Below are 14573 nucleotides of genomic sequence, written 5' to 3'. Positions count from 1 at the left end.
ACTTCAAAATGTATTTAATACCATCATTCTGTATGAGGGTGTACTGTTCTGTATATTTAATTATCTGCTGCTTCCTGGGGCAGACCTAATTTGGTGATGTGTCGTTCCAAGACAGATGTTTTGGTCTTAAGGACTACGCTCCGAATATGACCTTTTGAGTCTTGAATAGGTTTAATGACACTTCCCATCATCCAAGTGTTCCTGGGTGTTGTGCTGTCCACGATAAGCACGAAATCATCTGTTCTGAGAATACTTTTCTTGAGGTTCAGCTTTTACCCCTCTTCCGTCAAAGGAAGGTACTCCTTTATTCATCTAATCCAGAACAGATCCACAAGGTATTGTATCTGTCTCCATCTCCGATCAATAGCCAAGATACTCAGCTTTCCGCAGACACCCTGCTTTTGCAGATAGGGGCTACCGTTCTCATACTAGACTGAATTCAATATTAAAAAATCAAATAGGGACCCCAAATAGAAATATATGTCAAGGGAAGATGCTACTTCTAGATTGAGGGTGCGGCTGGTTAGACGTGAATATAACACCATATATTTTGATGTTGGAGCGGCCACACTTCACCTCTATCGGTTCAAAGTAGTCAGTGCCTACATATGTGGTGGCAGGTCAGGTGATACACGGCTCTTGGGGAGGTCAGCCGTCTTCTGTCCTCCCACTCTGGCTGTCTATCGTCGAAAGAAGATGCATGCTTTTAAGATCTTCCCTGTAGCAGAGTTAGCGTGCACTCCCCAATACCTCTGTCTTAATTTGGAGAGCATATGATTCCGTCCACTGTGTTCAATCTGATTGTGTATGTTTCTCAAGATGAGTGTGGAGAGGTGGCTGCCTTTACCAAGAATGACTGGAGGTTTAATATCCTCTGGCATTGCAGCCCTCCTTAACCTTCCTCCAACTCTCAGTAGTCCATCCTGCAGAATAGGATCCAGTCTGAAGATGGTGCTATTTCTTTTGACATGCCCATCTTCCTCCAGATAAGCAATCTCCTGAGGGAAAGATTGCCATTGGCTGCATCTTACAATGGTTTTCTCAGCCTGTGCCTTGTCCTCAACAGACAAGCTTTGACCACACAAGAAAGCTCTGAACTTCTTTGTATGCTTTTCTACAGTCTTTTTATCTTTACTTTCTGTCAGTTCTTTGTCTATTCTGACACAGTTGCTGCAGAACAAGTCTTTCAGTAGCCATGTTACAGCTCTTTTTAAACATCTCCAATCCAATGGAAAATGAAAAATGTATCAATGATGGCTAGAAGACCGGTGACGTCAACCGCCGAGCACCACCCGAACAAGGAGAGGCATCGACTTCGGCAGAAGTAGTGACAGTACCCCCACCCCTGACGCGCGGCTCCAGCCTCTGGGACGACCCGGAGGGCGAGGCGCAGGGCGATCGGGATGGAGCCGGTGAAATTCTCGCAGCATGGAAGGATCTAATACGTCCTCCATCGGAACCCAGCATCTCTCCTCCGGACCGTACCCCTCCCAGTTCACGAGGTACTGAAGGCCCCTCGCCCGACGCCTCGAATCCAAAATGTATTGAACGGAGTTCACCGGGACCCCCTCGAGGGGTGGAGGAACATCCAGCCACCACCGGCCTGAGGAGAGACACATGGAACGAGGGATTAATACGGTAATTAGTGGGTAGCTGTAACCTATAACATACCTCGTTCACTCTCCTCAGGACTTTAAACGGCCCCACAAACCGCGGACCCAGCTTCAGGCAGGGCAGGCAGAGGGGCAGGTTTCAGGTCGAGAGCCAGACCCTGTCCCCTGGTGCAAACACCGGGGCCTCACTGCGGTGACGGTCTGCGCCAACTTTCTGGCACAGTATGGCACGCTGAAGGTGGACGTGGGCGGCCTCCCAGGTTTCCTCCACGCGCCGGAACCAATTGTCCACCGCAGGAGCCTCGGTCTGACTCTGATGCCATGGAGCCAGAACTGGCTGATACCCTAATACACATTGAAAAGGAGAAAGGTTAGTGGAGGAGTGGTGTAGTGAGTTCTGGGCCATCTCTGTCCTGGTAATAAGAATGCAGAAACCTACCCACATCCTGGTTAACTCTCTCCACCTGCCCATTACTCTCGGGGTGTAAACCTGAGGTAAGGCTGACCGAGACCCCCAGATGTTCCATGAACGCCTTCCAGACCCTTGACGTGAACTGGGGACCTCGATCAGACACTATATCCTCAGGCACCCCGTAGTGCCGGAAGACGTGTGTAAACAGATCCTCCGCAGTTTCTGAGGCCGTAGGGAGACTGGGCAAAGGGAGGAGATGACAGGACATAGAAAAACGATCCACAACGACCAGGATCGTGGTGCTACCCTGTGAAGGTGAAAGATCAGTTAAGAAATCCACCGACAGCTGTGACCACGGCCGTTGTGGAACGGGTAAGGGTTGTAACTTACCTCTGGGCAGGTGTATAGGAGCCTTGCTCTGGGCGCACACTGAGCAGGAGGAAACATAAATCCTCACGTCCTTAGCTAAAGTGGGCCACCTGTACCTCCCATCAAGACAGCGCACCATCCGACCTATCCCAGGATGACCAGAGGAGGGTGACGTGTGGGCCCAATAGATCAGTCGGTCGCGGACAGAAGACGGAACGTACAGACGCCCAGCTGGACACTGAAGGGGAAAGGGCTCTGCACGTGACGCCTGCTCAATGTCCGCGTCCAGCTCCCACACCACCGGCGCCACCAAAAGAGGCTGGGAGTATGGGAGTGGGATCCATGGACCGCTCCTCTGTGTCACACAGCCAGGACAGTGCGTCTGCCTTCACATTCTGGGAGCCTGGTCTGTAAGAGAGGGTAAACACAAAACGGGTGAAAAACATGGCCCACCTTGCCTGGCGAGGATTCAGTCTCCTCGCCTCCTGGATGTACTCCAGATTGCGATGGTCAGTCCAGATGAGAAAAATCAGTGTTTAGCCCCCTCAAGCCAATGTCTCCACGCCTTCAAGGCCCTGACGACAGCCAACAGCTCCCGGTCTTTCAGAATGTCCTCAATATACACCACTACACCCTGCCCGTGCAGGTCTCTGAAAATCTCATCCACAAATGATTGGAAGACTGATGGAGCATTCATCAACCCATACGGCATGACGCGGTACTAAATGCTGCCTTCCACTCGTCTCCCTTCTTAATTCGCACCAGATTGTACGCACTCCTGAGATCCAGTTTAGTGAAGAAGTGCTCCCTGTGCATTGACTCAATCGCCGTAGCGATAAGAGGTAGCGGGTAACTATACCTCGCCGTGATTTTATTGAGACCTCGATAATCAATGCACGGGCGCAAACCTCCATCCTTCTTCTTCACAAAAAAGAAACTTGAGGAGACGGGAGAAATAGAGTGCTGAATGTACCCCTGACGCAGGGATTCGGAGACATATGTCTCTATAGCCACCATCTCCGCTCGCGACAGGGGATACACGTGACTCCTGGGAAGTGCAGCGCCTACCATGAGATCTATCACACAATCCCCCCGTCGATGGGGTGGTAATTGAGTCGCCTTCTTTTTACAGAAGGCGAGAGCCAAATCGGCATATTCTGGGGGGATGCGCACGGTGGAGACCTGGTCTGGACTTTCCACCGTAGTAGTACCAACGGAAACCCCTAAACACCTACCTGAACACTCTCGCGACCACCCCGTGAGAGCCCTCTGTGGCCACGAAACAGTAGGGTTATGACAAGCTAACCAGGGTAGGCCCAGCACCACGGAATACACAGGAGAATCAATAAGAAAATACTCATCTTTTCCCTGTGACCCCCTGTGTTACCATACTCAAAGGAGCGGTGGCCTCCCTGATAAACCCTGACCCTAATGGTCGACTATCTAAGGCATGAACGGGGAAAGGCATATTTACAGGAACAATGGGAATCCCAAAACTATGAGCTAATCCTTTATTAATTCAATTCCCAGCCACGCCTGAATCTACTAGCGCCTTATGCTGGGAACGCGGAGAAAATTCAGGAAAGGTAACAGAGACAAACATATGTGCAACAGAGGGCTCTGGATGAGAATGGTGCCTACTCACCTGGGGTGACGCCAGAGTGCCCTGCCTGTCGCCTCGATACCCAGAGGAACCAACCCGGCACCGACCAGCAGTGTGGCCTCTGTCCACATATGGGGCACGAGCAGGAACCCCCTCCGTTCTCCCTGTGCACCGCACCTCCCAGCTCCATAGGTATCGGAGAGGGTGTGCGGGAGGATGGAACAACCAGACCCCGATCTGGACGTCCGTGAGTAGCCAGCAGGTTGTCCAGCCGGATGGACAGGTCCACCAGCTGGTCAAAGGTGGGGGTGGTGTCTCTGCAAGCCAGCTCCCGACGGACGTCCTCACGTAGACTACAGTAGTAATGGTCGATTAAGGCCCGGTTGCTCCATCCAGCTCCGGCAGCCAGGGTCCTAAACTCCAGTGCAAACTCTTGGGCGCTCTTCTTCTCCTGCCTCAGATGGTAGAGGCGCTCACCCGCCGCTCTGCCCTCAGGTGGGTGGTCGAATACTGTCCGGAAACAGCGGGTGAACTCCACACACAGCGCTGGCCCACTCCAGGGCTTTCCCGACGAGGGTGAAACGCCTCTCACGGTCCGATGGAGCTGGGTGGACCGTGGCCAGGTACAGGCTTAGTTGGAGAAGGAAACCCTGGCAGCCGGCAGCATCTCCGTCTTATCCCTGTGGCATGGATAACTGAAATCTGTTAGGTTCAGGTGGGAAAGGGGCGTTCAGGGGAGACCCTGGTTGTGCTGGTGGAGGCGCTGGGAAAACTCCCTGTCTCTGGACAACGTGATCCATGACAACGCTCAGTTTGAAAATCATCGCCGTATGTTCCATGATGCGCTCCTCCACCTCCATGCTGACTTTTTTGTGTATAGGTGGCAGGGAGGTCAGGCGCAGGAGAATAAACTCGGTAAATGGAGTAATTTAATAAAACAAAACATAACTCCAAAACCATGGATACAAATTAAACAAATTGGGTACGAGGACCCGTTGCGCACCAAATACAAACAACACGAAACTGAAACAAGAAACAATCTCTGACAAAGACATGATGGGAAACAGAGGGTTAAATACACAACAGGTAATGAATGGGATTGAAACCAGGTGTGTAGGAAGACAAGACAAAACCAATGAAAAATTGATCAATGATGGCTAGAAGACTGGTGACGTCGACCGCCTAGCACCACCCGAACAAGGAGAGGCATCGACTTCAGCAGAAGTCGTGACACCAGCCTAAATGGCATCACTGAAGTGATGAAGCTGTGCAGACTTAAGTTTTTCTTAACCAGACGGTTTATTACATCTGGACACGTGGAAACCAGTCAATTGTTATAAATCAAAAAGCCATTTCCTTCACTGCACAACAAAGACCTCTGGGATCTCCTCATCCCATCCACAGTCCAGTCTACATAGCTCTTGGGAGTATTTTTCTTCCAGTCAGGACAAATGGAACCAAAAACACTGAGGGTCATGCACAGAGCAGACGACTCATAATATGCCTCTTCTGGTGATTGGTTGGGCTTTCATGGCTGTTCTGAAAGAGAGGGTGTCCTCTTGAACATCCCACTGCACTCCAAGTTCTGTGTCCCCTGGTAAGGTCTCTATATCCAGGTTGAGCTCCTTAACATCCTTGGCTCTCTCTTCAGCAGGCAATGAGCCCAGGAAAAGCATGACTGTTGCTGATCCATTTTGTGAGTCTAAATCCTCCTCCTGCACAGATGGCCCTCAGATCGTTGACAAGAGTGTAAGCTTCACTTTCTGAGGGCACCGATTTCAGAAGGTCATCCACATAAGTTCATTTTTACAGTTTTACAGATCTGTTGTCATCTGTGGTTTTATTTAGTGCAAAACTAGCACAACTGGGAGAGGAGACAGCTCCAAACAGATTAACTGTCATCCGGTATTCAGCCAGTGGTTGGCTTGTCTCCATCAGGCCACCAGCGGAATCGCAGGAAGTCCACATCTTGAGGGGATACTCTGACCTGGTGAAACATGCCCACTATGTCAGCCATTACAGCAATGGGCTCCTGGCCAAACACCTAGGAGGGTTTTTGAACAATCTGGGCCTTAAAGCAGTTCTTTGATGTGTGACCTTGAAGTGACCTTGAACGAAGCAGTACAGTCAAAAACCACTCATCATTTTCTTAGTTGGTTGGTACACACCATGTTGTGGGATGTACCACACTCGTCCATCCTGCCGGAGCAGCTGGTCCTGAGGCACCTTTTCTGCATGCCCTTGCTTTAACACATCATTTAGAAATCCTTTATATTCCTCGAATAAGACTTTATTATATTCAAAATTAATTTTGAGGTTGTGAGCGGCATATTCACTTCCTCCTTCCGAAAGTGTAGTTGAAGGTGGTAGTGTCCTTCTTTAAGTGTAACAGAGTTAGATGCAATTTGAAGGAAGCGCTGGTCTTCAACAGATAATTAACTTTTCTCAGTGTGAGCTCTGGAAAGTCTCTGTAATGTTTGATCAGCAGCTGTTCTAAGCTATCAACTGATACTCTGTTCACTGCCACACATGGCCCATCATGACAGCTACCGAGTGATCCATTTACCATCCAAGGACAGTTTTTGCAGCATAGGGTCTCTTGACTCCTAATGATAAGTTTCACATCTGCATCAATACTGTAAAGAGTGACCAATGCCTGATATTCAAATATGATCAATGCCTGAATTTTTTTTCTTTTTTAGGTAAGTTGACTGAGCACACATTCTCATTTACAGCAACAACCTGGGGAATAGTTACGGCACCGTCCCCAATCAGTGCCTCCTACTGGGTGGTATGCTGCTGGCTATAAATATGATCTTGTAAGGGGATACTTTCCTTTGTGACGGGAATGAGTGTATACCTCTGGAAGTTCTAAAACCACATACATCCAGTCTGTTTATTTTGTAACAGCCCACTGGTTTCCTCTGTCCCATTGTCTTTAACAGAATGTCCATTCTCTTTCCCCTGATGTTGAGATCTGACAAGCTTCTCTGTACAGAATGTTGCTGAACTGCTGGGATCTAAAGAGGCAGGCACAGGCATGATGGCAAGACTACAGCCTTCATTGCCAGCCCCAGTGTGGCCACTTGTAGGGAGAGAAACCATAGCAGTGCACACAGTGTCCTGTTGTCTCTTTCAACCCATTCCTCCACTTTAATGTGTAGCATACTGGGGTGTTTTTTTCTCACATATCAGTTAATTTCCTTGCGCACACCAGCTTTGCTCATATGACCTTTGATCAAGCATCCTAAGCATATGCATTTAGAAACGCTACCTTTTTCTTTATGTGGCTTTGACCTCATCCTTTTACATGCTTCCATAGTGTAAAAGGATGCATAGTTTTTGCAGTGCAACTTTCTGACGGGTTTCCTTTTCACTTTGGTGAAAGTGTAGCATAGCCTCCTTTCACTTCCTGACTTCAGCTGAAGTTTTGGTTTTAGAGTTTGGGGTTTGGAGTTTTTTTTCCCAGTGAAAGGGTCTTGGACATCTCCAAAGACGGGATCAGAGGAGATGCGGGCCTGCCTCTCAATGAGAACATGCTCCTTAGTTAATTATTGACTATCACAGGCTACAGATCTCCAGTTGTCTCTAAGTTTGAATGGTAATTTTTAAATGATTATTCTCATATTTGAGGTGACATTAATTTCATCCATAAATTCAATATGTAGCATAACATTCCAACATTGTCGCAAGAACAGTGCGTATGCGTGAAGAGCATTACCATCAGTTTTAATGGCAGACCAGCCCGAAGCTTTCTCTATGTAAGCAGTTGATATTCTAATTCCATTTCCAAAATGCTGTTCTAATAGCCTCCTAGCTTCCCTGTAACCCACCCCAGGTTCCATATGATGACAGCTGCAGACTAGTTCTCTTGCTTGACCATTTGTAATTTATATTACTCTAAGAAATAAAGCTTGTCTTGACTGCTGTCAGCTTTGCTGTCAATACCATGTTCAAAGGCTATTATGAATGACTGGTATTAAAGTAGGTCACCTGTAAACACAGAATTTTTCTGACAGGATGTAGTGACAGCCTTTGCTGCTTGACAATGAGTTCAGTCACTTAATTTTGTCTGTGTAGGTCGGACATCAGCAAATATAAACTGCTCAGAATTGCTTGGCATATTGGTGCCACCTGCTGGCCATGATGATATGTTGGGGGCTACTCCTAGCCATGCATCTTGACTGCACTTTGGGTTCAGGTGAGGACTAGCATACATTTCATCCTCCTCTGGTGAGTTAGGTGAGGACTAGCATACATTTCATCCTCCTCTGGTGAGTTCAATCCGTCTTCTATGGAGAACTTTTCCAGGGTTCTAAGAGGCGTCATTCTTCTGGACTCCTCATGATATAAATTCATGCCATCCTTTGGCGTCTTTGGTCCCATTTTGTAAGGAATCTTCATGTTCTTCCATACCTTTTAAGGGGCTTTTTGGCTTTTAACTCAGCTAGTATTTTTGCTTCTTCTATCTCAACTTGGTGCTTATCTTTGAGTGCATCTGCCTTGGCCAAGAGAGCAGCTCTTTCAGTTTCAGCTCTTATCCGACTTGAAGTTGTGGATGAAGCCTTTGAGAACCTTCTAGAGTTTTTTGACACATTGTCATCGGCATCTATTTCAGTGACCAGGGAATTTGCATCACCAACCCATTTATCCATAAATTCATCAAACCATATCATTTTGGGTCGAACCAATCCATTTGATCCCCACCATTTTCATCATCCTATAATAGAGCTTGAATAGATTTATGAAGCTGTATGAATTCATTCAGAAACCCATCAGCAAGAAAAGTTACTTGGTCAACACTTTCTTTATTAACCAATAGCGCATTTATTTAATTCCGTTAATATTCTAAGCTGTGCCCTACAATAGCCAATAAGCTTAGTCAGTTTTTGCTCAGCAGCCATGGGCTCAGACATTTTTGTCCATGTCGTCTTCGGTTGTCATCAATTATTTACGCAAAAACACATTTCAATCACGATCATTTCCAATCCAAACTGTATTTGCAATCTCGTGTTTGTTTCAGTTGTGTTGATCAGGCGCACTTATTTACTGTTTCCATTCCATGAGTGCGCATTGAGCAGATTTACGACAAACACGTTTCAACGATTTTCTTAATATTTACAATCCCCACAAGTAGCAACAATCAACAGAAATTGTTAACATTCCTTTATTCCATGTAGGTTTTGTATCCTTACACGCACAATTAATCTATTTACCGATAGCTTTTACTTTTTTCATTCATAAATCCCGCATCCGCATGCCATTATTTAATGCTGCTCCATGTGCTTCGTTTTCCAATAGTCAGTCACTGGCGTGCCAAATCCATAGAGCTACAGTTTCCAACTTGTAGTAGCTTCCAAGTCTAAATTTGCCACTGCTCTAGCAATAGTTGACTTAAGATTCAACACATCTTTCATTCCTTTGTTCTCCTTTAGAATCAGGGTTCCATAGAGTGCCACACGTCTTCATTCATAACTAAATTAAACTTTCAAGGACAATGCAATGCCTTTTGTACCTCAGTGTGTTATGTGTAAAGTATAATATGAAATGTTGTTAGTGTGCTAGCCTCCAACCAGTGCTAGGACTCCCCCCCCCCCCACGCCCCCCCCCCCCCCCCCCACGCCCCCCCTAGCTTCCCAAACTACCTCCCCATAATGACTTTTGCTTCCCAGTAGAGTGGGCAGGTTCAAGCTGTCAATCATGGCTCAGGTAAATAAGTGACCATCTAAAAAATAATGCATATCCTTCAAATGATTCAGAAATTATAATTCTTCTTTAAAGGGCCTTTTGGCTCCGACACATACTGTGCATTCACACAACGGAAACAACTTGCACTAACATAAACGTACATTCCGACACCAGATTACATAAAGTACATCTCACCACAACCTCCCTGGCCCACACACATGCACGTTGCATTGCTTGTTTCACACTCCCCACCTGACCACAAGTAAAATCAGCAGCAAGTGTAGCGAGGTACTGTAGCACATCCCACAGCGATGCCAGCACATCATTTCCATGACTCAGAGGAAAGAGGGAGATGCAGTTTTCTACGAGGCAATGAATAGGCCATGTAACCATAAAACACAAGTAACTATGGTGTCAGACATAACCAAGACTCCTCCGTTTGGCAGTGCAGTGGAGGCTTTTGCTCTAGCCCAGCACTAACACACCTGTTGTTTTTAACCCTCTTCTGCATGTGGCAGAGTCTGATGGAAAGCTGTATGATGCATATGTGGCGTATCCCCATCTCTCTGGGAGCGTGGCCAGTGGGGAGGTGGAAATGTTTGCCCTCCACACATTGCCCCAGGTTCTCGAGGGGAGGTGTGGCTACAGGCTCTTTATTCTGGGCCGGGACAGCCTACCAGGGGACGGTAAGACATCTGCATATGTGATTGACTGGGTTCAAACCTGGGGCTCCTGGGCGTCACAGGTCTGTGTTAGTCTGCTGAGCTAAAGCCTTGGCGTTAGTACACATGTCGTATGATGATTAAATATTTGGAACCTTTTCTGAAATCATAAAGAACTTCTGAAACCATCTTAATCATAAAAAAGTGTTTTAATACCCATTGTCCCTCTTGCCCCTCCCTCTTCTCCTCCCTCGCCCACACCCTCTAGCCGTAGTAGATGCTGTGGAGGAGAGTATGTGGGCCAGCCGGCGTCTCCTCCTTGTCTACACTGGCTCTACGTTCTGCAGTGGAGGTCAGAGTGACAGCAGCAGCAGCGATGTCCTGGAGACCTGGAAGAGCTTTGAGAGGCAGATGGCTATGCACCGTGCACTGCTGGAGGGTTCCCTTAAGGTGGTTCTGGTGGAGCTGGAAGAGATCACCCCCACACAGCTCGCCTTCTTCCCCGAGTCGGTGCGCCACCTCCGGGAGCGCCAGGGTGCTGTCTGCTGGTGGAAGAGTAGCAGGACTAGGAGGACCAGAGGGTTGAGGTGTGGGAGGTGGGGGGAAGAGGAGGTGAAGGAGAAGAGAGGGTCTTCACCCTCTTTCTCCTCACCCTCTCATTCCTCATCCTCACACTTCTGGAAGGAACTGAGGTATTATATGCCTGTGAGGGGCAAGAGGACAAAGTGTCCAGAGAAGAACAGTCTGTTGAACATCTGAAGGGATAGATGGGCGGTTGGGAGAGGACAGTGTTGACATGTTATGGATGGATGTTCAAATGACCAACGTGAGGAGGAAATCTGTTGAATGAAAGATCTTCTGATACCATGGAGAGTATAAAATAACACTTGGTAGTGACCATATTGGCAGAGCCAGTCACACACGCACGCACACACATTATGGAACACTGCTACCATGTTGTACATACACACCAAATCTGTGTGAGAGCTTTAATAAAGATTTCACAGTATATTCTATATTATTTATTTGATGTTTTTGTTTCTATTTTAAAAATCCTCCCACCAAAATGTTCCTTTATTTATTAAGGATTGTTGAAAGAATGGTTTCTCAGATGGTCTCATCAATACGACGAACGTGACAAAGGCGCAGTGTGATATGAATACGTTCTTCTTTATTAAACGAAGAACACTAAACAAAATAACAAAACGAACGTGCCGCTATATAACACGAGTGCTGACATGCAACTACACAGACAATAACCCACAAAACCAAAATGGAAAATGGCAACCTAAATAGGATCCCCAATCAGAGACAACGATAAACAGCTGTCTCTGATTGGGAACCAATTCAGGCCACATAGACCTACATATACCTAGACATACCAAAACCCCATAGAATTACAAAAAACCCTAGGCAAGACAAAAACACATACCACCCTTGTCACACCCTGACCTAACCAAAATAATAATAAAAAAACAAAGATAACTAAGGTCAGGGTGTGACACAGATTGATGTTAATCATCCATTGAGCTATATGTGTAATATTTATGAATGCAATTAATAATGCATAAGTAGGCCTAAGTATTTATGAATAACTTACTGACATCTAATATATATATATCATTTTAAGTAGCCTATTTTAATTCATGTCAAGTGGAGATAAAGTGACTATTAAAAATAATCAAATGGTTAATTATAATAGTTTAATTAAACAATGTTAATAAGTGGACTGATCATGTTTTCAAAGATGATGATCAGTGAAAATATTGCTGACATTTAGTCCTATAAGGCTTAATAATGAATTATTAGCGTGGTATGTGCTGTAGGAGTAGTAGTAGTAGGCGTATAGGCCTACCTAAACTTTGACAAGTGTTTTCACAAGTAGACTTATGGGAAATAACATTTAACCACTTTAGATGGGAATGGCTTTTCTTCAATAGGTCTACAAACACGTCACCTTCCAATTTCTTACTGGGCCAAGTTAAGTAGCCTTGTCTGACTTTACATAACATAGTAAAGTACATCTGGGACACCCAAATTAGTATGATATGTTACGTTTGGTTTAGTTACATGAGACCAAACTTAAGGCAAAAACGCGTATCACGAGAATGCCTAGTTGCGTGTTCGGATCTCATCACGGACAATTTTTGCTAATAACAAAGTTGCAACTACTTGCTACTTTGCAACTATTTAGCATGTTAGCTAACCTTTCCCTTAACTCTAAGCCTACTCTTAACCCTTTTAGCTAACCCAGAGTTTTCCAAACTCGGCCCTCGAGTCCCCAAGGGGTGGACGTTTGGTTTATACCCTAGCACTACACAGCTGATAAAAATAATCAACTAATCATAAAGCTTTGATTATTTGAATCAGCTGTGTAGTGCTAGGGGAATAATAAAAAAACATGCACCCTTTGGGGTCCCCAGGACCAAGTTTGGGAAAAGCTGAGCTAACTCTAACCCCTAGCCTAGCTAATGTTAGCATTAGCCACCTAGCTAACATTAGCAACAACAAATTGGAATTCGTGACATGTTTTACAATTCGTAAAATATTGTACGTTTTGCAAAATTGTAACATATCGAAGTATTGCAATTTGTAACATATCATGCAAAATGGATGATGGACATCTTCAAATTAATACATACAGTAACATATGAAATATAAGATATTATACTAAATGGAGCATCTCGGATTTACAGTTGAAGTCGGAAGTTTACATACACTTAGGTTGGAGTCATTAAAACTCGTTTTTCAACCACTCCACACATTTCTGGTTAACAAACTATAGTTTTGGCAAGTCGGTTAGGATATCTACTTTGTGCTTGACAAGTAATTTTTCCAACAATTGTTTACAGACACATTATTTAACTTATAATTCACTATAGTTGACTGTGCCTTTAAACAGCTTGGAAAATTCAAGAAAATGATCTCATGGCTTTAGAAGTTTCTGATAGGCTAATTGACATCATTTGAGTCAATTGGAGGTGTACCTGTGGATGTATTGCAAGGCCTACCTTCAAACTCAGGGCCTCTTTGCTTGACATCGTGGGAAAATCAAAAGAAATCAGCCAAGACCTCAGAATTTTTTTTTGTAGAACTCCACAAGTCTTGTTCATCTTTGAGAGCAATTTCCAAATGCCTGAAGGTACCACGTTCAACTGTACAAACAATAGTACGCAAGTATAAACACCATGGGACCACGCAGTCGTCATACAGCTCAGGAAGGAGACGCGTTCTGTCTCCTAGAGATGAATGTACTTTGGTGTGAAAAGTGCAAATCAATCCCAGAACAACAGCAAAGGACCTTGTGAAGATGCTGGAGGAAACAGGTACAAAAGTATCTATATCCACAGTAAAACAAGTCCTATATCAACATAACCTGAAAGGCCGCTCAGCAAGGAAGAAGCCACTGCTCCATAACCGCCATAAAAAAGCCAGACTATGGTTTGCAACTGCACATGGGGACAAAGATCATACTTTTTGGAGAAATGTCCTGTGGTCTGATGAAACAAAAATATAACTGTTTGGCCATAATGACCATCGTTATGTCTGGAGGATAAAGGAGGAGGCTTTGAAGCCGAAGAACACCATCCCAACCGTGAAGCACAGGGTGGCAGCATCATGTTGTGGGGGTGCTTTGCTGCAGGAGGGACTGGTGCACTTCACAAAATAGATGGCATCGTGAGGAAGAAAAATTATGTGGATCGCAATTGGGTCTTCCAAATGGACAAAGACCCCAAGCATACTTCCACAGTTGTGGCAAAATGGCTTAAGGACAACAATGTCAAGGTATTGGACTGGCCATCACAAAGCCCTGACCTCAATCCTATAGAAAATTTGTGGGCAGAACTGAAAAAGTGTGTGTGAGCAAGGAGGCCTACAAACCTGATTCAGTTACACCAGCTCTGTCAGGAGGAATGGGCCACAATTCACCAAACTTATTGTGGGAAGTTTGTGGAAGGCTACCCAAAATGTTTGACCCAAGTTAAACCATTTAAAGGCAATGCTATTTAAAGGCAAGTGACCTTCTGACCCACTGGGAATGTGATGAAATAAATAAAATCTGAAATAAATAATTTTCTCTACTATTATTCTGACATTTCACATTCTTAAAATTAAGTGGTGATCCTAACTGACCTAAAACAGGGAATTTTTACTTGGATTAAATGTCAGGATTTGTGAAAAACTGAGTTTAAATGTATTTGGCTAAAGTGTATGTAAACCTCCGA

The 14573-nt window shown here is 45.4% G+C and overlaps 1 protein-coding gene across 3 annotated transcripts in view; it reads left to right on the top strand.

The window, feature by feature from the left end:
• The window catches only part of zmp:0000000936 (interleukin-1 receptor type 1), a 36655-nt gene extending 25292 nt beyond the window's left edge, over nt 1-11363 (top strand). For 2 of the 3 annotated variants that reach the window (XM_036974836.1, XM_036974837.1), the window contains exons 10-11: nt 10204-10371; nt 10616-11106. In XM_036974836.1, the coding sequence (XP_036830731.1) occupies nt 10204-10371; nt 10616-11106 (659 nt within the window). Of the gene's footprint in view, nt 1-10203; nt 10372-10615 lie in introns of all 3 variants that reach the window. The other variant, XM_036974835.1, reaches the window with a different exon arrangement.
• Nucleotides 11364-14573: the final 3210 nt, after the last annotated feature.

Source organism: Oncorhynchus mykiss, chromosome 3 (genome assembly GCF_013265735.2).
Source record: "Oncorhynchus mykiss isolate Arlee chromosome 3, USDA_OmykA_1.1, whole genome shotgun sequence".
NCBI lineage: Eukaryota > Metazoa > Chordata > Actinopteri > Salmoniformes > Salmonidae > Oncorhynchus > Oncorhynchus mykiss.
Note: the sequence above shows the minus strand (reverse complement) of the source record. Positions and strands in the feature narration are given on the sequence as shown.